Genomic DNA, 23,644 nt, shown 5'->3' with positions numbered 1-23,644 from the left:
TGAAAAATGTGCGCACAAAATCACCCATATAGTTGAAAAATTCTGCAAAAACTGAAGCTTAAAAGGGAAAGTGTTGAAAAATTCACCCCCTTTAAAAGGGTTTTCTCCACAAAGTTGATTTTAATCAATAGATCTTTGAATAATACTGAAGGCCACTTTACACACAGATAAATCTTTGGCAGATCTGTGGTTGCAGTGAAATCATGGACATATTGTTCCATTTGTGCACAGCCACAAACCCTTATCTGTGTCTAAAGTGGCCTTAAGTTCTACAATTGGATGTGTTTAACACTAGAACTACTGAGGTAGTCATTTTGACTACTTTGCATCATGTATTTCTATATAGGTGTCACGAGTCCAGTAGTTCTAGTGTTAAAAGATAAATAAAAAAAATAAAATAAATCTTTATTTTTAAATAGCGCTGACATATTCCGCAGCGCTTTACATACATTAGGAACATTGTCCCCAGTGGGGCTCACAATCTAAGGTCACTATCTGTATGTCTTTGGAGTGTGGGAGGAAACCGGAGGAAACCCACACAAACACGGGGAGAACATGACCAGCTGAGGGAGTATTCTCCGGTCGTGATGTCTGTGTTACCAAACCCCTTATACTATAAATAAACACACGGACTGCATGCGACTTGGTTCAAAATGGCCACAGCAGCCTTTTATTGCCTATTGTTCACAAACTAAGCACCTTAGGGACGCCGTCCAACGGGCGACCCAAAACAACACACAGATAACAATAGACAATGCCAATTACATGACCCTCCCGGGGGCAGGCCCAGTCCATAACTACTACTCCCCTTGCCCCTGGCCGCAACACACCGACCCAGAGACGAGGTGCCAATCACCCACGGATTGACACCCCCACACTTTGGCAGAACCCCGTGCCTGCCACATCCCGGAACCGAGAGCCACCATACCGAGACAATGACTCCCGGTCCAGTTACCAGTCACTTCCAACCTCTGGACCAGACCTACCCCCCCGCCACAGGACAGACCACGTGACACCTTACGTGGCCTGGACCCGCCACACACCAAAAGCTCGCTCAACACCATCCTGCAGGCCCAATGCCCATAAATCCACTCCAATGTCGTTGAGGTGCACTCCGTCACCCCTCCGAAACCGCCAATCTGCCGGCTCCAACTCCCTGTGCCTCACCACAATCCCACCGTTCCTGATCACAAACCTGGCAACCACCCGATTCACCTGGGCCCTGGCCTTATTGACCTTTTCCACCGACCGAGCCCCCCTCCATGACAACCTGGTCACTATGTCTGACCACACGACAATCAAACCCGGGTACTGCTTCCACAACCGCAGTAAGTCAATCTTTATATCCCGGATCAGATCACGTGACGCCCGTACTCACAGATCATTACCTCCCACGTGTAATACCAGCACATCCGGAGGCCGGTCAACCTTACAATAACGACCAAATTCTGGGACCACCCTGCCCCACTCCATGCCCCGAACACCGATCCACCGAACAGTCGCCTGCCCACGATCCAGCCCTAGCTGCCGACCATTCGGGCGAACCGCCGCCCGCCGAGCACCCCAGAACACGAAGGAATGCCCCAGAATCCAGATTAGGCACATCCCCACAACAAAGAAAGACAACGAAAACAGAAATTAAAAACCAATAACATCACCACCATCAACGCCTCTCAGAAAAAACCCATTCTACCTCCGTCCTCTAACACTTGTACATTACCCCCTCTTTTTTTTTTTTTTTTTTTACATATATAAACCACTTCCAAACCGCCAAACCACCTGTACCTAGACCAAAGTTACCATAATGCTACAACAGCTGCGGCCTCACGTACCGCCGAAAACAAGAAGATTCCCATCTACCAATACGCTTTACCACCTCATCTCCAAGCCCCCAATGAGCGGCCTCCGTAGCTGCCCCTATCCGAAAGGAATGCGACCCAAAATCCTCCGGGCGCTCCCCCACATTCTGCAAACTTCGCCGCAGAACCGCTACAAACTGGAACCTTGATAAAAAGGACCCATCCACGTGCCGCAAAAATGGGCCCGGTAAACCCCCCCTCACGGCCATGAATTGCTCCACTAAACGTACTGGGCACAACTCCTCCCCCGGGACCGCGTATAACACCACCAACCTACCCCGACCCAGCTGATCCGTTTTCGACCGACTAATCCGGCACTCCACCTGATCACCGCCCACTCGCACATCCTCAAGCAGCAACCCGCCGCCTGTCACCCTGGACGGGCTTACCAACTCACCGATCCGGAAAGCCCCATAAAAAGCAAGACCGAAAGCTGTTGTAAACAAAACAGTCTCGTAAACCGACTCACAAATGCCGCTCAGGCCCCCCACCAACCGCCTCAACAAACCAAACGATACGGGACGCCTCTTGTCCCTCTCCCGCACACCGCGGCGGAACCTCCGCAAGGCCCGTCGAACCCGAAAATCCTGCGAAACATCTTGTTCCCCTCTCATTTTTAACCAAAACGCCACCGCCGCCACCCGATGCGCCACGGCCGACGCCGATCGCCCGGCCGAGAAATCCACACTCACCAACGCCAGTAATGCCACCAAGTAATCCACGCTTACCCCATCAAACATCCGACCCAGCAACTCCTCCCATTCAGCCCACACCTTAGCATATCGGCACCAAGTCACCTCAGTCACCGAATTCCGAATCAATTCTGAGATCACCGCCTCACCAGATTCCATAAATCCACGGGACACTCCACTCCGACTTCGTCCGCCCAAGGCAGTAGCGCCCGAAACCTGCTGAACTGAAAACGAGACAAAGCGTCAGCCACCCCATTGTCAACTCCCGGAACGTGCTTTGCCACCACCTGTACATTCAGCTGCAGACATCTCAACACTAAATGCCGCAAAAACACCACCACTGGCTCCGACTTAGCCGACAAGTTGTTAATAGCAAACACCACCGCCTGGTTATCACAATGGAAGCAAACCTTCCTCCCGGCAAAACGCGACCCCCACAGCTCCACTGCTACCACGATAGGAAATAGCTCCAACAGAGCCAAATTCCTGACCAAACCGCTCTCCCGCCACGCCTGTGGCCACCGACCCACACACCAGTGACCTCGAAACACGGCCCCAAACCCTGCCGACCCAGCCGCATCGGTGAACAGCTGTAACGCCCCGTTAGACGCCACCTTCTCCATCACCAGGGCCCGGCCATTGAAACACTGCAAAAATTGATCCCATACCAAAAGATCGTTCTTGATCGCCTTCGTGATTCGCACGAAATGTGTCGGCGACCGCACACCTGCCGTCGCCGTTGCCAAACGTCTCGCAAAAACTCTCCCCATCGGCATAATCCTGCAAGCGAAATTCAATTTCCCAAGCAAGGACTGCACCACCTTAAGCCGCACCTTCTTTGCCGCCTTCACCCCTGCCACCGCGGCCCTCAAATCACGAACCTTCTCCTCCGGCAACCTACATTCCATGGCAATAGAATCAATCTCAATCCCCAAAAAACGCATCACAGGCGCCGGGCCTTCCGTCTTATCGGGGGCCAAGGGAATTCCGAAGCTGTCTGCGACTTTCTGCAACGCAAATAACAACCCCGCACAAACCATTGAACCCGCCGGCCCAACACAAAGAAAATCGTCCAAATAGTGAATAATGGACATAAGCCCAGACACATCCCGAACCACCCACTCTACAAACGAACTAAACGCCTCAAAATACGAACACGAAATTGAACAACCCATTGGCAAACAGCGATCAACATAATAACTGCCATCCCACCAGCAACCCAACAAATGCTGACTATCTGGATGATCCGGTAACAACCGAAATGCCGCTTCCACATCAGCCTTTGCCATCAACGCCCCCCGACCCGCTGCCCTGACCAGGTCCAACGCCTTGTCGAACGACACATAATATACCGCCGCTAACTCCGGTACAATGCCATCATTCACCGACAACCCCTCTGGGTAAGACAAATGATGGATAAGCCGAAATTTGTTCAGCTCTTTCTTCGGCACAACCCCCAACGGCGAAACCACCAACTTCGAACACGGCGGGGCGTCATAAGGACCGCCCATTCTGCCCAAAACCACCTCCTTTCTCAGCTTCTCATCCACCACATCCGCATGATCCCGAGCAGAACGTAAATTACGGTACGGTGGGGGCGATGGACTAACAGCCGACGGGATACGGAAACCGTCAGAAAAACCAAACCATAACAACGCCGCTGCCTCGCCGTCCGGATACCTATTTAAAAAGGGGGCCATCGCTTCTACCTTCACCAGCGTCATCCCTTTTTCCAACCCCGTCACCCGCTTTTCCTTTCCCCTTTTTAAAGCACTTGGACAGGCTATGTCCTCCCCCACAACCTGACCATTCATGCTTAAACCGGCATGCCGCTCCAAACCTGCACTGCCCCTCATTATATTGCCAACAGAAACCTTTTTTCTGACTTGCCGGGGACCCGGCCCCCGGTCCCCCGGCACCCCCCCGAAAGGGCTGAGTCGGTGCCGACATCAGTCGCAACCATAAGGAAATATACTTATGGTCCCATCGCATATCCGGCCGCAACGCCTTCCGCTGCCGGAATTGCTCGTCGTAACGCAGCCACGCCAGCCCGCCATAAACCCGATAAGCCTCCCCTATCGCATCCATGTAACCAAACAAGGCCGAACAATGCTCCGACTCCTTTTCCCCGACCACGCTCGCCAAAATCGCAAACGCTTGCAACCAGTTTGCAAAAGTCCGAGGAATAAGCCTATAACGGAGCTTTTCCTCCTCGTCCTTCTCCTTTTTGGAGTCGCTCGGCTTAACCCTATCCAAATTAAATTTCTCCAGGGGAAGCAGAGAAAAAATCTCCACATATTCCCCTTTCCAAATTTTTTCCCGCACCTCCTTCTTTAAATGAGCCCCCAGCGGGCCCTCAAAACAAACATAAACTTCGCTTTTAGCCCTATCATCTAGGCGCACCACCTCATCCTCCTCCTTTTCTTTTTCCTTTGCCCCCTCTGCCGCACTCCCCCCTGCGCCCCCCCCCCCTTCCGCCGCGCCCGATCCGTCCCCCCCTCCCACCGCCGCCGCCCCCCGACCTGTCGTCCCCACCCACGCCGCCGCCGGCGCCTGCGCCGCCCCCCCCCCCCAGCCCCGGCAACCGCCGCCAACCCCTGCAACAGCCCCAACAACTGGCTCCACACTGCTACTCCGCCAGGCGCTGCTGTGTCCACAGCCGCCCTCCCGCCCCCGACACTCCCCGCCAGCGCAGCCCCTGCCGCCCCCGCTGCCGTCTCACCCAACCGCGGCTCAGCGTCCCCCGATACCGCAGCCTCGCTGTCCTCCGTCTGCCGACCATCCGACTCTTCCGACAGCACGACCTCCTCATCCTCGCCGCTGACATCTTCTTCCATCCGACATCCGGGGGCTCTGGATCCCAGCCGTCGCCGCCTCTGGCCCTCCTGGGCCGCCGCAGGCCTCCTGCCGCTGGGTCCTCCCGCTCCCACGGGACACCGCCACATCCGGGGGCTGCACAGCGGTCCTGAGTGACCGGGCGGTCGCCGCATGGCTCACGCCGTCACCCCTGCTCACTGCCGCGCCAGGGTCAGGCACCACAGACCTCCCCCTGGCGCTGGACCTACCGCCGCCTGCAGCCCCTCGGTCCCCCCGCCGACTGCAGGGGGAACTGCTGGCCTCCATCCCTCGCCGAGCGCGCTGCCGACCTGGATCCGCTGCTGTCACTGGAAATCCAGCCCGGAGGCCGGGACCGGAAGTAGGCCCCACGCTGGCCACTCCCACCTCCCGACCACCGCGGCTGGAACGCAGATTCCTCCCGCTGCTGCTGGGAGCAGCAGCCGGACTGCGCTGCTGCTCGGCCCGCTGCGGAGGGTCCCTGGAGGGGCTCTGGCATCTCCTCCTCGCCCCCCCCGCACCCGGGGAATACCTGCGGGGGGGCCGCGACTGGCGCACACCACGGCTGGGGGAGCGAGGGGCAAGCGCCGACGGGTTAACCCCGGCAGCCCTGATGTGGGTCTGCACTGCCAGGGGCCCGTGCGCTGCAATGGCTGCTGCAATCAGGCGCTGAAGTTCCTGGAGATCAGCCATGGTGACTCGTGCTGCTGATCTCTTGGCGTCCGGAAGAAGAAGAGGAGGTAACCCCCTCCTCTCCCAGACTAACCCTTTCCCTACTCCTCCTCTTCCTCCCAAGCTAAAACCACCCCTTAATGCCATATTAGGCCTGCCAAGCAAACTGTCCCTATTAACCCCATCACTCCCTAACTCCCCCTTGGTCATGTCGCCCCTCCTCCCCAAGGGGGAATCCATGGCTGTCTTACAAACTCCTTGCAGATGGTGTCCTTGGTGGGATTTGAACCACAGTGCTACAAGACTACAGTGCTAACCACCAGGGCCGGATTAAGGTTGGTGGGGGCCCCTGGGCAGAAAATCTGGTGGGGGCCCCATAACGTTAACATTTTTAGCTATAACAGTAGAGCGCGAACCGTAGCATTTAGATATAAATCCAATGAACATTTATCTTATCCTGTTCTGCCACATTCAGATTTACAGTACACACACACAGCTCTGACACACACACACACAGCTCTGACACACACACACAGCTCTGACACACACACACACACAGCTCTGACACACACACACACACACACACAGCTCTGACATACACACACACACAGCTCTGACACACACACACACACACACACAGCTCTGACACACACACACACACACACACAGCTCTGACACACACACATCTCTGACACACACAATGCACCCACCCATCACCCCCTACACACACACACACACAATGCACCCCCCTTTACCGCCTACACACACACACACAATGCACCCCCCATCACCCCCTACACACACACAATGCACCCCCTTTACCCCTACACACACACACACACACACACACACACACACACAATGCACCCCCCATCACCCCCTACACACACACACACAATGCACCCCCCATCACCCCCTACACACACAATGCACCCATCACCCCCTACAAACACACACACACACACACACACAATGCACCCCCATCACACCCTACACACACACACTCAAATACAATGCACCCACCTTTCCTCCCCACACACACACACAAATACAATGCACCCCCCATTACTCCCCCCACACAAAACACACATACAATGCACCCACCCATCACCCCCTACACACACACACACACAATGCACCCACCCATCACCCCCTACACACACACACACACACAATGCATCTCCCCATCACCCCACACACACACACAAATACAATGCACCCCCCATTACTCCCCCCACACAAAACACACACACAATGCACCCACCCATCACCCCCTACACACACACAATGCATCTCCCTTTACCGCCTACACACACACACACACACACAATGCACCCCCCCATTACCCCTCCCCCCACACACAATACAATGCAGCCCTCATCACCCCCTACACACACAAATCACACTGCCCCATCCCTACACCCTCCTGCCTCCCCCCTCCCTCGGAATACAGTGCTCCCCCTCTGCCTGTCACAAAGCTGTGTTCCACTTCCTTCACAGATGTTGCCCGTTATGTGTCCTCAGCCCCTCCCCACTCATCATCATTAATTAAACCTGTCTCTTCGGCTCCTTCATGGAGCGCTTACCATCTGATCTCCCCTGTGTGCCGGCGCCCGCAGCACTGTGATGACGTCAGCAAGGTGCTGATCTCATCACGTTACTGCACGTCGGGGGCGGGGCCCAGTTCCTGCGCGCTGTTCAAATGTATTTACGTCTGAAAGACGCAAATACATTTCAATAGGAAGAAGGAGGAAGCTGCAAGCACCGGCTCCGGCGCGCTCCTCTGCATTGTGTGCATGCCGGACACACAGCACACAGCAGAGGTGGCACAGCACAGCGCTGCCTCCTGCTCCTGCTGCAGCTAGTGTGTCAGGCCTGCATGCACACACTGCGGAGGAGCGTGGCTGCACATACAGCGGCCCATTACACCATGCCCCTGCTTCTAGGGTGGGGGGGCAGGTGCCCCCCCGCCCCTCGCTGGGTACGCCCATGACGGCCGCAGCACATAGCAGGGAGCTCATTGGCACACCTTGACCCCGGAAGTACAATCGCTGGTACTTCCGGGGTCATTCAGCGTCCTGTGCCCGCAGTTTGTTTTTGCATCTTAAAGACGCAGATACAAATAAATGCCGGTGCACCGCCCGCCCCCCCCCCCCCCCTCCGAAAACACAGCTGATTTATTAGACTGTCTTTACGGAGGGGGAGAGGGTGTGAAGAAAAAAAAAATGCTGACAAGTATGGCCCTCGTGGTGGGGGCCCCCTTAGAAGCTCTTTTGGTGGGGGCCCCTGGGCTGGAGCCCCGCTTGCCCCGCCTATAATCCGGCCCTGCTAACCACTAAGCCACCGTGCCGCCCTAGAAGATGCCCAAGAGCTGTGGTATGATCAGACCATGTCCCTGTACGGTCAGACACGGCCATTACACAGTACACAGCAGGGACACATATATAAGATTATCTCAGCACCGGAGATGTAGTATGATCAGACCATGTCCCTGTACGGTCAGACACGGCCATTACACAGTACACAGCAGGGACACATATATAAGATTATCTCAGTACCGGAGATGTGGTATGGTCAGACCATGCCCCTGTACGGTCAGACACGGCCATTACACAGTACACAGCAGAGGCACATATATAAGATTATCTCAGCACCGGAGATGTGGTATGATCAGACCATGTCCCTGTACGGTCAGACATGGCCATTACACAGTACACAACAGGGACACATATATAAGATTATCTCAGCACCGGAGATGTGGTATGGTCAGACCATGTCCCTGTACGGTCAGACACGGCCATTACACAGTACACAGCAGAGGCACATATATAAGATTATCTCAGCACCGGAGATGTGGTATGATCAGACCATGTCCCTGTACGGTCAGACACAGCCATTACACAGTACACAGCAGAGGCACATATATAAGATTATCTGAGCACCGGAGATGTGGTATGACCAGACCATGTCCCTGTACGGTCAGACACGGCCATTACACAGTACACAGCAGGGACACATATATAAGATTATCTCAGCACAGGAGATGTGGTATGATCAGACCATGTCCCTGTACGGTCAGACACGGCCATTACACAGTACACAACAGGGACACATATATAAGATTATCTCAGCACCGGAGATGTGGTATGGTCAGACCATGTCCCTGTACGGTCAGACACGGCCATTACACAGTACACAGCAGAGGCACATATATAAGATTATCTCAGCACCGGAGATGTGGTATGATCAGACCATGTCCCTGTACGGTCAGACACGGCCATTACACAGTACACAACAGGGACACATATATAAGATTATCTCAGCACCGGAGATGTGGTATGACCAGACCATGTCCCTGTACGGTCAGACACGGCCATTACACAGTACACAGCAGAGGCACATATAGAAGATTATCTCAGCACCGGAGATGTGGTATGATCAGACCATGTCCCTGTACGGTCAGACACGGCCATTACACAGTACACAGCAGGGACACATATATAAGATTATCTCAGCACAGGAACATTTTTTTGAAACACTTCCAATTGTGGAACTTATTATTCTAAGATTTATTGATTAAAATTTACATTGTTTGTGGGGAAAACCTCTTTAAGTCTTCTTGATTATCACTCTACCAACCTGTTTAGAAGAGCCCAGCTCCCCCACCTAATACCTTATTCCTGTGCTGTGTGTATCCCATGTGGTCCAGTTCAATGGTTGTCGCTGCTCTGTGCTTGACGCCTCTTCTGTTCCCACAATCACCAGCCCTCCTTTCTTGACTAACATGGTTGACATCTTCTACGTCATCTATGGTTTGTCCAAATCTCACGCCTGAAGGGTAAAAAACAGGAGTCGCTTAGGCACAACAAGCTGTGTGGATGACATAAATCAAGTCAGAAGGACTTTGGTTTTGGGAATAGAGGTGGAGCTGAGCACAGATAATGACGATCAGCATATGGTATGGGAACATTGTAACACATATTCTCTTAGATATGTGGAGGAGCTGAGCTCTTGCGAAACGGTTGGTAAGGTTCTGATTAAAATGACTTACAGTGGGGGAAATAATTGATCCCTTGCTGATTTTGCCCCCTGACAAAGACATGAACAGTCTATAATTTTAAGGGTAGGTTAATTTTAACAGTGAGAGATAGAATATCCAAAATGCAATCCAGAAAATCACATTGTATAAATTATATAAATTTCTCAGGGTTGCATGAAAGGAAAGAGACCATGATTCCAGTGACATGTCTCTCACTGGGCTACTTGCTGCAGTTTTAATAAAATCCCTGTTTGATCTGATGCAGCTCTACCATGTTCTCTGTATAAACCCGCCCACATCAATGATTGGCAGCTTTCTGTGTATACCGTGCATAGGTAGAAATCTGCCAATCACTGTTGGGGGTGTTGTTGGACAACCTGCCAGCAGGTTTACTTATTCTCTACTGATAATCTCCTGCTGATAAAACAAGGATTTATTTTTTTTTAAATAAGATAATTAAAAAAACTAACATTTTAGTTTAACAACAGATAAACTCAGCATACATGAAAGTATGCAAACAAATCCCCTTCCCAACCCCTCTCCCCCCAAACAAAAATCCCTATTCACTCAGCAATCAGACTATTCATGTGTATATTTTACATTCAAAAATACAATTAGGCATAGATCGGCAACCAAACAGCAACTAATAGAGTATCTGACTGGCACACCTGAAATCCGACCTGACAACTTAACCCATTGCCAGGCAGCCAGGCAAAAACAGGTTCGCTATCAGGGCTCTGGCCCAGGTCAGCGTCGCCGGAGCCAAATTTGGGGTATCAAGCCACGGGGCCCACATATCCTCAAATTTCTTGTACACCCTTCTCTTTTGATAAACATACTTCTCAAGATGGAGGGTGTGGTTTACCCTATTGTCACGAACAGCCGGGGAAGTCCCTCAGAAATCCGCAGCTGTTCACTGATTTGTTACACACGACTACTCTCTAGCGCCCCCCTTGTCTGCAGGCCACTTTTGGTACTGCAGGACAATGCATAAGATGAGGCTGCTGAGCTGATAATGCCAAATATTGGAGGTCTCACAGCAAGGGTAAATGTATATATCCCCAATTCCTGCTAATGGAATATTTATATACCTCGGTACCCTTAATGATAGCACTCCAATAATTCTATGCAATAACAATTACGCTGCCACCACCCAGACTTTCTACAGGTAGCTGGGAACCCGTTTCAGATAGCATAAGGCCCTTCGGGGTTTTGGATTCGTATATAAAGCATAAGGAAAGAAACTCTTAAATTTTTATATATTTAATCCGAAAATAGGCAGTGTTTAAAGAATATACAGGAATTTACAAAAGGGAACAATACACATTACGGCATAACAGTTACATAAAATAAAAGGTATAAACGTGAAACTTACTAAGCTTGTGCCATAGAAGTGACGTCTGCTTAGGGAGTAGGAGGGAACTCCAAGAGATGTTAGAATCGGCCAGCATCACCCTTCATGATGCCCTCCTCGTGCTGACTGAGCCCCCAAGACAGGAACTGTCTCTTATGCTCTTGCTAGCCCCCCTTGCCTGTGACATCATTTTACAGTCACTTGTGGGCTGGGCTTGAGATGGTCACAAAGTTCCATAATTCTAGGGTTTTCCATATCTTTGCCCCTGGGTCACACAGGTGAAAGATATTAGCGTCATATTTAATATCTCGATTTTACAGTTACATTGATACCAAACACAACGCCTCTAGCACAATTTTACTGGCCAATACTAATTTGTCGTGATTCCGTCGATCTCCTCGTCAGGTGAGACGGTGCGCTGGGTTCCGCACGACGCAGGGATTCTGGCAATGTGTTTTTCATCTTTCTAGCATTAAAGTCGCACTTCAAAACCTGCTTTGGGAGTTTTCCCGCCAATATTACAAAGAATTGTCTTTCTCTGCAGCTTTTGGCTTTTCTTCTACCATCACCCAAAGTCATAAATACCTTAAGCTTCCAGGCCAATCAGATAATCGCCATGACGACCTGTGGCTGGTGAAGAAGAGGGGGATGAAGTCCCTTCAACAGCTCTACATGACACCTCCCCCTTTTTGAGGTAGCATGGGAGATTGATTTGCCAATCGTCTCCTAAGCCTACCTCGCTGGCATCCCCCTGCCGGGACAGCCCATCAGCGTTGCCATGCTCAACACCCTTCCTGTGTTGAATGGTAAAGTCATACTGCTGTAGTGCCAAGCTCCACCGCAGTAGCTTACCATTGTCGCCGGCCACCCGATGTAGCCAGCTGAGAGGGTTGTGGTCTGTCACTATGGTGAAGTTGCGTCCATATAGGTAGGGCTGCAGTTTCCGCAGGGCCCACACTATAGAGAGGCACTCCTTCTCCACAGTGGCGTAGGCCACTTCCCGGGATAAGAGCTTGCGGCTGAGAAACATCACCGGATGCTCTTCTCCCTTCCCATTTACCTGGCTGAGTACTGCACCAAGGCCAAACGCACTGGCATCTGTCTGAACTATGAACCGTCGGGTGAAGTCCGGAGCTTGTAGGATTGGGGAACTGGCGAGGGCAGCTTTTAGTGCCCTGAAGGACCGTTCACAGTCATCTGTCCAGGTGACTACTTGCGGTAGCTTCTTTTTGGTGAGGTCCGTCAACGGCTTAGCAAGAGCACTATAGTTAGGAACGAACTTCCTATAGTACCCTGCCGTACCCAAGAAGGACATCACCTGCTTCTTTGACTTGGGGGTAGGCCAGGAGGTGATGGCATCAACCTTCCCTGGCTCTGGTTTCAGGGTCCCGCCACCCACTCTGTGTCCAAGGTACTGTACCTCAGTCATGCCGATCTGACACTTCCCTGGCTTTATAGTAAGACCAGCGCTTTGGATCCGCCTGAGCACCTGCTCCAGGTGCCCCAGGTGTTCCTCCCAAGTGGGACTAAAGATGGCAATGTCATCCAGGTAAGCTACTGCAAACCCTCCTAGTCCCTCGAGCAGCTGGTCGACCAATCGCTGGAAAGTGGCAGGAGCATTTCTCATGCCAAAGGGCATGACAAGGGATTCATACAGCCCGAATGGGGTGATGAAGGCGGACCTTTCCTGTGCTTCCTTGGACATAGGAATCTGCCAGTACCCTCGACTCAGGTCCATGATGGTCAGGTACTGGGCCCCGGCTAAGCAATCCAGTAACTCGTCGATGCGTGGCATTGGGTACGCATCGGGTGCTGTGATTGCATTTAGCCTCCTGTAGTCCACACAAAACCGGGTTGTCCGGTCCTTTTTGGGAACCAAGACTACAGGCGAGGCCCATGCACTTTTGGACCTCTGGATCACTCCCAGGACTAGCATTTCATCGATCTCCCTTTTTATGTCCTTTTGTACCTCTAGGGAGACACGGTATGGGGGTTGACGAACTGGGGAATGACTCCCTGTGTCCACCTGGTGGGTGGCTAGGGATGTCTTCCCTGGGACATTCGTGAAGGTCATCAGGTAGGGCCGGAATACCTCCCGCAGCTGGGACTTTTGGTCCAAGGATAGCTGTGGGTTGAATGCCGCCTCCTCGATAGACCCTCCATCCCGGGCTGAGGCGAGCAAGTCCACCAAGACTTCACTTTCGCCTTCCTCGGGAAGACTACACACAGGAAGAGCAAAGGCTTCCCTGTCATGATGAGCTTTCATCATGTTGACATGGAAGACCTTTTGCCTCTTCCTGGCATGGTCGATGGTGACCACATAGTTTACGTCATTGAGGCGCTGATGCACCAGGTATGGACCCTCCCAGGCCGCCTGAAGCTTGTTCTGGGTCATTGGGACTAGGACCCACACCTTCTGACCCACTTCATACACCCGCTCTCGAGCGTGTTGGTCGTACCATCGCTTCTGGCTGGCCTGGGCTTGCGCCATATTCTCATGCACCATCTGCGTCATTGACTGCATTTTGTCACGGAGCCGAATGACATACTCCACAACGGACACTTCTGGGGAATTCAGTTCCTCTTCCCAGGATTCCCTTACCAGACCAAGAGGCCCCCGGACTCGTCTGCCATACAGGAGCTCGAAGGGGGAAAACCCCGTTGAGGCCTGTGGTACCTCTCTGTAGGCAAACAGCAGGTGTGAGAGATACCGCTCCCAGTCGCGTCCATGTGACTCAACCAGCATCTTAAGCATCTGCTTAAGTGTACCATTAAATCGCTCACACAAACCATTGGTCTGTGGGTGATAAGCGCTTGATATCAGATGCCGCACCTGCATTTTCTTACAGAGAGCCTCCATTAGACGAGACATGAACTGAGTCCCCTGGTCGGTAAGCATCTCCCTGGGAAATCCTACTCGGGAGAATATGGTCAAGAGGGCATCTGCCACCTTATCGGCTCTAACTGAGGACAGAGCCACTGCCTCCGGATACCGGGTAGCATAGTCTACCACAGTAAGGACGAACCGTTTTCCAGAGCTGCTGGGGACGGCCAGAGGCCCGACAATGTCCACAGCGACCCTCTGGAAAGGCTCCTCTATCACCGGCAAAGAGATCAGGGGAGCTTTGGGAGCAGGCCCTGACTTTCCCACTCTTTGACATGTGATGCAGGAGCGGCAGTAGTTGGCAACATCTGTCCCCATTTTGGGCCAATAGAAGTGGTGAGACAGCCGGGCCTTGGTTTTGCTAACCCCCAAGTGTCCGGCGAGTGGGATCTCATGGGCAATCCGCAGCAACTCACTCCTAAAGCGGTGAGGCACCACCAGCTGTTTTTCCTTCAGCCACTCTTGTTGGGGGTTACAGGGAATTGTCTCCCGGTACAACTTTCCCTGGTCCCAGAATACCTTCTCCTTATCGGTCTCGGAAGAGGGCTTCTCTGCGAGGTCCCTTAACGTCTTTAGACTGGCATCAGTTCGTAGAGCCACCTGAAACTCTTGGCTAGAAGCAGCCAAAAGTGACGTTAAGGTTCCAACCTCACCAGGACCCTCTGGGACCTGCTCTGGGTCCGTAACCAGTTCCGTTATCCCTCTGGGTGAAGAGGTGTCAGCAGGCAAGGTTTCATTTGCGTTCTGGGCACTCTGACTGCGGGTGACAGCACCGATGAAGGCTGTCTCCCCGGGGAATAACCACTCTTCCCCATCAGCCTGACAGGTACTACTGGCTGTGTCACTGTCCGCTGTGACACTGCTCAGCTGCACTTGACCACTGTCCTCGTGGTTCTCATGTCTGCCTCCATCTCTGTCGGTACAGACACTTGCTACCTTGGGGTCGTCCTCAGCCACGTCACCCTGCCGCGTGGCATGGCTGAGTTCCCCTGTACAAATCTCCACTTTATTACCATGCACAACATTTGTAATTACGTTCTGGGTATCCGCATTCGGGTCGCATGACTTATCAACAACATTTGCATCACATGATTTAACAACATTTGCATCACATGACTGATCAACAACATTTGTATCACATGACTTTTTGGATTCGGGAGGATCATCAGGGAGAAATTGTGCAACTAATCGCCCCAGATCAGTCCCCAATAAAACATTGGTTGGTAGATGTTCATCCACCCCCACTTCCCTCCACCCTCTCCCAGCACCCCAGTCGAGGGGAATCAGGGCCATTGGGAAGGAGTGGTGGACACCCCCCGCCAAGGCGACAGTCAGGAGTTTTCCCGGGATAAAGTTTTCAGGGGGTACCAGTTCAGGGCGGACCAGTGTTCTGTCGGCCCCAGTGTCCTTGAGCCCCACAGTGGGGGTTCCGCCTACGGTGACGGGGTGTAGGTTTTCGCAGGCCCTACCACCCGCCTTCCTTGCCAAAAGGACAGTTCCAGTGGGCCCTTGGGCCTTGGATGTGGGGTTCCTCTTCTGCCTCTCTGGGCAACCAGAGCTGAGGTGTCCAGGCAGGTTGCAGGAAAAACACCTGCGAGTGTCAGAGGTGGGCCGGGCACTGGTGGATGAAACAGGACCTACGGGAGGTCGGCTGGTAGGGGCAGGGGTGGTTGTAGTTGTCATCTTACCCCCTTTCCAGCTAGTGGTGGACGGCTTCCGCACCTCCGATGCACGGTTGGCCACATAGGCGTCGGCAATCTGGGCTGCTTTTGAGGCCTCCTTGGGCTCTCGGTCCATAACAAACTGTCGAACCTCCACAGGACAGACATGTAGGAGTTGGTCCTTCACCATGAGGTCCTTTAACTCCTCAAAGGTTGTAACGGACAGTCCTTGGATCCACTGGTCAAAGGTGCGCTGGAGCCCACCCTCCAAATCGCTGTAGCTGTCATGAGGTCCGAGCTGGAGGGTCCGGAATTTTTTTCGGTACACCTCCGGAGTCAGCTGATACTTCCGTACTAGGGCCTGCTTTATGGCCCCATAGTCTCCACTCTGCTCTTGAGGGAGACTGGCAAACGCGTCCAGGGCCTTGCCTCGCAGCCCTGGGGTTAAGTATTGTGCCCATTGTGTTGAGGGCAACTGGTACTGCAAGCAAGTCTTTTCAAATCCCCTCAGAAAGGTGTCCAAATCCCCGTCCTTTTCCATCACAAGAAAGTGCTCCGGTCGGGGCTTAAAGCTGCTGGCATTATTGGACTCACCGTTTAGTGAGGAAGATGTCTGCTGCCGGGCTTTGAGGATATTCAATTCATGGTCTCTCTGGGCTTGGCGCTCTCGCTCGGCTCTCTCAGCCTCTCGCTCGGCCTGAGCCTGGCGCTCGGCTCTCTCAGCCTCTCGCTCGGCTCTCTCAGCCTCTCGATATTGCTGAATGAGGCTTAGCCGTCCCTGCCGGTCATCTGCAGCGAATTGTTGTAGAGCCATCTTCAGGAAAGAGTCCATGTTGCCCCGGTCACTGCTCTGGCTTGCAGTTGATGGTGGGGACTCTGCAGAAGCACTATCCTGGGCTTGGCTTGCCTCCTCTTCTCCAGCACTGGGGGAATGAACGTGCTCTGCGTCCCATTGTAAAAGTTCTTTAATGAGGTCTTGCCTCGTTTTGCCATGGCCATCAATCAACTTGGATCTGCAGAGTGCAGCAAGAACTTCCTTCTTCTGCTGATTGTACCAGGCTTCTGACACAGCATCCATAATTGCCAAATAAAAGATAGGATAGAAAACAAGAGAGAAGGGGAGGGGGTAACTGCTACACGTACAGTATTGTTCCAGGTATATTTAAACACTGAGTTCAATCCTCAAAACTTTTGCAAGTTTTTAGTGAAAGGGATGATTGCTCAAACCAGATTACTAATGCTTTATATATCCCACCGCTTGCCACCAATTTGTCACGAACAGCCGGGGAAGTCCCTCAGAAATCCGCAGCTGTTCACTGATTTGTTACACACGACTACTCTCTAGCGCCCCCCTTGTCTGCAGGCCACTTTTGGTACTGCAGGACAATGCATAAGATGAGGCTGCTGAGCTGATAATGCCAAATATTGGAGGTCTCACAGCAAGGGTAAATGTATATATCCCCGATTCCTGCTAATGGAATATTTATATACCTCGGTACCCTTAATGATAGCACTCCAATAATTCTATGCAATAACAATTACGCTGCCACCACCCAGACTTTCTACAGGTAGCTGGGAACCCGTTTCAGATAGCATAAGGCCCTTCGGGGTTTTGGATTCGTATATAAAGCATAAGGAAAGAAACTCTTAAATTTTTATATATTTAATCCGAAAATAGGCAGTGTTTAAAGAATATACAGGAATTTACAAAAGGGAACAATACACATTACGGCATAACAGTTACATAAAATAAAAGGTATAAACGTGAAACTTACTAAGCTTGTGCCATAGAAGTGACGTCTGCTTAGGGAGTAGGAGGGAACTCCAAGAGATGTTAGAATCGGCCAGCATCACCCTTCATGATGCCCTCCTCGTGCTGACTGAGCCCCCAAGACAGGAACTGTCTCTTATGCTCTTGCTAGCCCCCCTTGCCTGTGACATCATTTTACAGTCACTTGTGGGCTGGGCTTGAGATGGTCACAAAGTTCCATAATTCTAGGGTTTTCCATATCTTTGCCCCTGGGTCACACAGGTGAAAGATATTAGCGTCATATTTAATATCTCGATTTTACAGTTACATTGATACCAAACACAACGCCTCTAGCACAATTTTACTGGCCAATACTAATTTGTCGTGATTCCGTCGATCTCCTCGTCAGGTGAGACGGTGCGCTGGGTTCCGCACGACGCAGGGATTCTGGCAATGTGTTTTTCATCTTTCTAGCATTAAAGTCGCACTTCAAAACCTGCTTTGGGAGTTTTCCCGCCAATATTACAAAGAATTGTCTTTCTCTGCAGCTTTTGGCTTTTCTTCTACCATCACCCAAAGTCATAAATACCTTAAGCTTCCAGGCCAATCAGATAATCGCCATGACGACCTGTGGCTGGTGAAGAAGAGGGGGATGAAGTCCCTTCAACAGCTCTACATGACACCTATCAATTAACTCTTTGATATCGGGGACCTTGCTGTCTATCCAGTACCGTGCAATGAACTTCCGTACATGGTATAATATACGCGCAATGGCAATCTTATGGCTCTCCTGGATAGGGAGTTCCGCAGTGTATCCAAGAATACATGTCAGAGGTCCGCGGTCCGTACGACAATCATACACCGAATTAACAAGGTCAAGCATCCCCACTCAGTATCTTCTCAAGCGCAGACAATTCTACATGAGATGAATCAGGTCAGCATACAGGACTCCACATTTCCAGCAGTATGAGTCAGGGCCAGCGCCTATTTTGAATAAAAATGCCGGGGTTATATATATCCTATGTACTAAAAACACTTGTGACAGCCTCTGTGACTCACAGACAATAGCGGAATATTTTGCAGTACCTCCTTAGAAATATTTTCTAGGTCTCGCTGCCACCTATCCGTAAGACCGCAGGTCACCACCTAGAATTTGGCATCTTGGAGATACACGTAATACCAGGAGATCGCACCCTTAGTGTTCCCAGTCGCCACCGAGACATCCAATATTGGCGTCTGGTTCACCGGTGACAAACTCACAGATATCGATTGTACCTCACAAGCATGCCGAACCTGAAGGTATTGGGAAAAATCTGTTGTTCGGGATATCAAATTCCCATCTGAGCGTTTCAAACGTCTTTACCCGCCCCTCTTCAAACAGATGCTGCACCTTCTTGATCCCCTTCCATTGCCATAACGCAAACCCACATAGTTTGTCTAGTTCAGGAAGATTCGGGTTTCCCCATATAAGTGAGTATTTGGTGACTACTCCCACTTTCAATACGTTCTTTACTTTTTCCCAGGTGTTCCCCATTTCCCTTAAGGTTTGATATTCAGGGGTATAAAACAGGGATTTTATCAAAACTACAGCAAGGAGCCCAGTAAGTAATACATTGTTGTAATCAGGGTCTGTTTCTACATTATACAGCTCTCAGATTAAGTGGCAGATTCGCTCTAAGAAGAACACTTGTTCCAATCTATTAACTGAAAATGGCCCAAAGGGGTTTCCAAACCAGTGTTTGAATATTTTCCAATCTCATACTGAAATGGATTTTACTAAAAACACATCATCGTATCTCATCTTAGGCTACGTCACCCTACAGACACCTACTAATGTTTACGAAGGAGACAACCTCATCCTTCGATGCCAACATTACCCTGGACATTCAGCAAAGCAGACAATATTTTACAGGAACAACGCTGTAATACAAGACTGGGGTTCTGAGAATGAATTACATATCGAGAATGTTAACATGACATCGAGTTGCAAATACAAATGCACAAAGCAGGTCAACCATCACCTACTGTATTATCAGCATTCGGATGAAACCTCTGTTTCAGTTCAAGGTAAATTACATCTTATTTCTTATTTGGACTTAAGGGCACTTTACACGCTGCGATATCGCTAGCGTGCGTACCCACCCCGTCGGTTGTGCGACACGGGCAAATCGCTGCCAGTGGCGCACAACATCGCTTGCACCCGTCACACATACTTACCTTCCCTGCGACGTCGCTGTGACCGGCGAACCGCCTCCTTTCTAAGGGGGTGGTTCTTTCGGCGTCACTAAGTGGCCGCCCAATAGCAGAAGAGGGGTGGAGATGGGCCAAACATCCCGCCCACCTCCTTCCTTCCTCATTGCCGGCGGGACGCAGGTACGGTGAGTTCCTCGTTCCTGCGGTGTCACACACAGCGATGTGTGCTGCCGCAGGAATGGCAAACAACCTCGTTACTCACCTGTCAATCATTTTTGGTGTTGGAGCGACCTCTCCAATACCAACGATTTTTACCTCTTATGCGATCGTTTTAGGACGCTCAGAGGTGTTACATGCTGCGATGTCGCTAACGACGCCGGATGTGCGTCACAAACACCGTGAACGATATATCGTTAGCAATGTTGCAGCGTGTAAAGCACCCTTTAGAGTCTCCAACCATTTGGCTTCTGTAGCATATCCCATAAAGAGTGACGTATATTAATGCTCACAAGGAGCCCTCCCCCACTTTTTTTTTTTAAGACCAGTACTAACAGGTCTTCCTACGGCATATGAAAAACAAAACTACTGTAACACAAATGTTTGCATTTCTTATCGGAAATGAACAGTTATGCATCCATAAAGCAAAATCGCCTTCTCCTCAGCATCAACTTAGATGCACGTATGCTTTACTAATATCTGAAGGGTGAAGCTGGGGGTCACTATAATTTGGGAGGGTATTAGTTTGTTAATGTTGTTCTAGTGATGCCATCTTATCATTTAGGGTGCATTCAGACAATCATAGAAATCAGTCTGAGATCAGAAAGCAAGGCACAGACTGGCCATGGGTCTCCTGACCGGAGAGCTTCATATATTTCCTGGTCAGGAGCCTGGTGGCCAGGCCATACATAGGGGATGAGGAGGGGTTTTATTTTGGAGAACATGTAACTTATTAACTTTCATTAGCTCCATGAGAGGATCTAACAGAGGGTGTGCGTTCCCTCAACGTCCAATATTCATGACTGTTTAGCCGGTGCAAATCGATGTTCATGACCCCAATCCATGGGACGTGACAGTGATCTTTGACCAGAGGACGTGAGCCATGAGATCATCATAGCTTCTTTTGATTAGCCAGCCTGGTGCCGTGTTACATATCCTTCATGCCAAAGAAAAACTGCGGACACCATCATTTAAGAGGAGGCTGTCGTGGCTGCTGTCCAAATTCTGAGAAATTACTGTAGTAGGGTATGCAAATCAACTTGCTTCATGGCATCTGCTGGGATCAGGGTCTGCACCAGGTGCCAGCCATGTATAGTAGCCGATCAGATGAGTATATGAGTAGTACCCAAGCAATCATCATGATGGAGACAACCATCATTGGGCACCAATTTGAAAATACACATGATGGATATAAGGGGAAAAACCAGATACAGATACTGCATGTGGCAAAAAGTCGTGTATATCATGTTATACCCTATTTTTTGGAAATGGGCATCCCACTTTTCATACAGGATAACCTAGAACATATTCTATAACCTAGTCTTTTACCTCTTATGCCCGTGTGGCCTTATTTCTTTGTGTTCTTGAATTTTCTAGAACTTTTCTCACTTCCAACAATAACTCAGAGCCCACAGTTGGTGACAGAAGGTGACCACGTGACCCTGACATGTCACACAAGGCTCAGTCCCCACAGGAAGACCACTGTGCTTCAGTTTGCCTTTTACCGAGAGGGACAGAATATTCAGGAATTCAGCTCGGCTAATACATATGAAATTCCATTCGTGAAACTTAGTGACTCCAGGGATTATAAATGTGAAGTGCAGACATCTGATTACAGAATAAAAAAGGCGAGCACAACGACGACTATACAAGTGAACAGGATCGGAGAGCGTGGTGAGTGGGAGATTATTAATTATAGCATTACACTGTGTCTGTGATCCAGTCATATACTTCAATCACACATTCAAAAATGTTAAAATGTTGTATATTACTATTTGTTCTTGGAGAGCATTATTGGAAAGGACCACCGTTGAGTGTCATTTCTATTATCTCTGGAAGTGCAAAGGAGTTGTTCCAAGTTTGAAAGTTATCCCTTCTCCGTAGGATATCTTCTCGATCGCTGGGGGGCTTTGATGCAAACCCAGCCTTAGTAATATCAAAGTGACCTCTCTTAAATGGATATGGGTAGACTGATGGCAGTGGTTTTTCATGGTTGTGCTGCCGCACTTTCCATAATGTTTATTAGTTTTTGGCTGCTGCATTCCCTTCCTCAGCTTTTATACAGTTTATGATAGTTCCTCCAGATTGGCTGTGCAATACTTTGTCATGTGATAGCTGCAAGGCATTATGGGAAAGCCTGAAACACGTGTGATCCTGCTTGAACCACAGTGCCTGGGATCATGTGAGCCTGCTTGAGCCACGGTGTCTGGGATCATGTGAGCCTGCTTGAGCCACGGTGTATGGGATCATGTGAGCCTGCTTGAGCCACGGTGTCTGGGATCATGTGAGGCTGCTTGAGCCACGGTGCCTGGGATCATGTGAGGCCGCTTGAAACAGGCTGCCTGGGATCATGTGAATCTGCTTGAACCACGGTGCCAGGGATCATGTGAGGATCTGATGTTCAAGATAGTGGCAGGCATTTTGGGGCGAATCGCAAATTATTTGACTTTTCTGGGACTGGCAAATTTTTCGAAACTGTGATGTAAATTCTGTTCCAAATCAATTGACTCATCTCTACCACTCATAATATGAGCTCAGGCCAAGATATGATCTTCTAATGCGTACTTACATGTCAGGTCATTTTGGCTGGATTACACCCTTTACGGAACGATTAACTGTCCAACAAAAAATTCGGTAAAATCCTATTGTGATTATTTTTCTCTCTTGTAGAGCTGTTTAATCAGTCGGAGACAGAAGTAACATCAAAACCAGGTGATTTACTTATTTAGGCAAAAGCAAGAATTTTCACCTGAATCCTCTACGAGCTTTTCTTTTTGAAAATCGTTTTGCATATACTGCTCAGAAATCATATCAGGTTTTATATTAAAGTCTTCAATTATATCCATAACTGTGTTCCTAATTATGGAACTCCAAGAAGGCATTCGAATTGGGAGACTTGATAAATATTTCTCTGGGCAAATATTGAGAGCAATTTATGTGTAAAATGGTGCATAGGAAAGCAGCAGCGGGAAGGGCAACTCCAAAGTAACTGTCTTTTCCAGCATGGAGATAAACCGTATGTACACACAATTTTTTGCAGTGTGTCTACTTCAAAAACGACCTGACAAATCATGCCAAAAAACATTTGAAAGACTAGTCCAATTCACCTCTGTTGTAAAGCTTGATGGTCATATTTTCAGTTTGTTGAGCATTTTTCTTCCACTTAAGGTTTTGGGGAAAAAAAAATAAATGTATGGCACTTCTTCGTAGTGTTTCCTGATAGAAAACACTCCAAACAAGACATTGTCAAACTAAGACTATGTGCACACGGAGTATTTTTGCTGAGTTTTTGGAGCAGTAATTGGCAAGGTGCACATGAAGCCCTTTTGGAAATTTTCAACGCGGAGACTTTGCGGGAACTCCAACTTTTTGAGTTTTGAGAGTTTTGAGCAAAGAGAGTTTCCTCAACATTTACGCTCACTTTCTGCTCTAAAACCTCATAAAAAATTTCTGAGTGAACAAAACTACTGAGTGGAAACTCTGAATTTT

General features: G+C 50.2%; 1 protein-coding gene across 3 annotated transcripts in view; it reads left to right on the top strand.

The window, feature by feature from the left end:
• The window catches only part of LOC142257931 (Fc receptor-like protein 3), a 49,155-nt gene that overhangs the window by 6,354 nt on the left and 19,157 nt on the right, over nucleotides 1-23,644 (top strand). Inside the window, exons 4-6 of one of the 3 annotated variants that reach the window (XM_075330222.1) lie at nucleotides 19,553-19,813; nucleotides 21,533-21,829; nucleotides 22,826-22,867. In XM_075330222.1, the coding sequence (XP_075186337.1) occupies nucleotides 19,553-19,813; nucleotides 21,533-21,829; nucleotides 22,826-22,867 (600 nt within the window). The remainder of the gene's footprint in view (nucleotides 1-19,552; nucleotides 19,814-21,532; nucleotides 21,830-22,825; nucleotides 22,868-23,644) is intronic. The other 2 variants (XM_075330224.1, XM_075330223.1) reach the window with 2 other exon arrangements.

Source organism: Anomaloglossus baeobatrachus, chromosome 12 (genome assembly GCF_048569485.1).
Source record: "Anomaloglossus baeobatrachus isolate aAnoBae1 chromosome 12, aAnoBae1.hap1, whole genome shotgun sequence".
Lineage (NCBI taxonomy): Eukaryota > Metazoa > Chordata > Amphibia > Anura > Aromobatidae > Anomaloglossus > Anomaloglossus baeobatrachus.
This window is presented reverse-complemented; position numbering and strand designations above follow the sequence as displayed.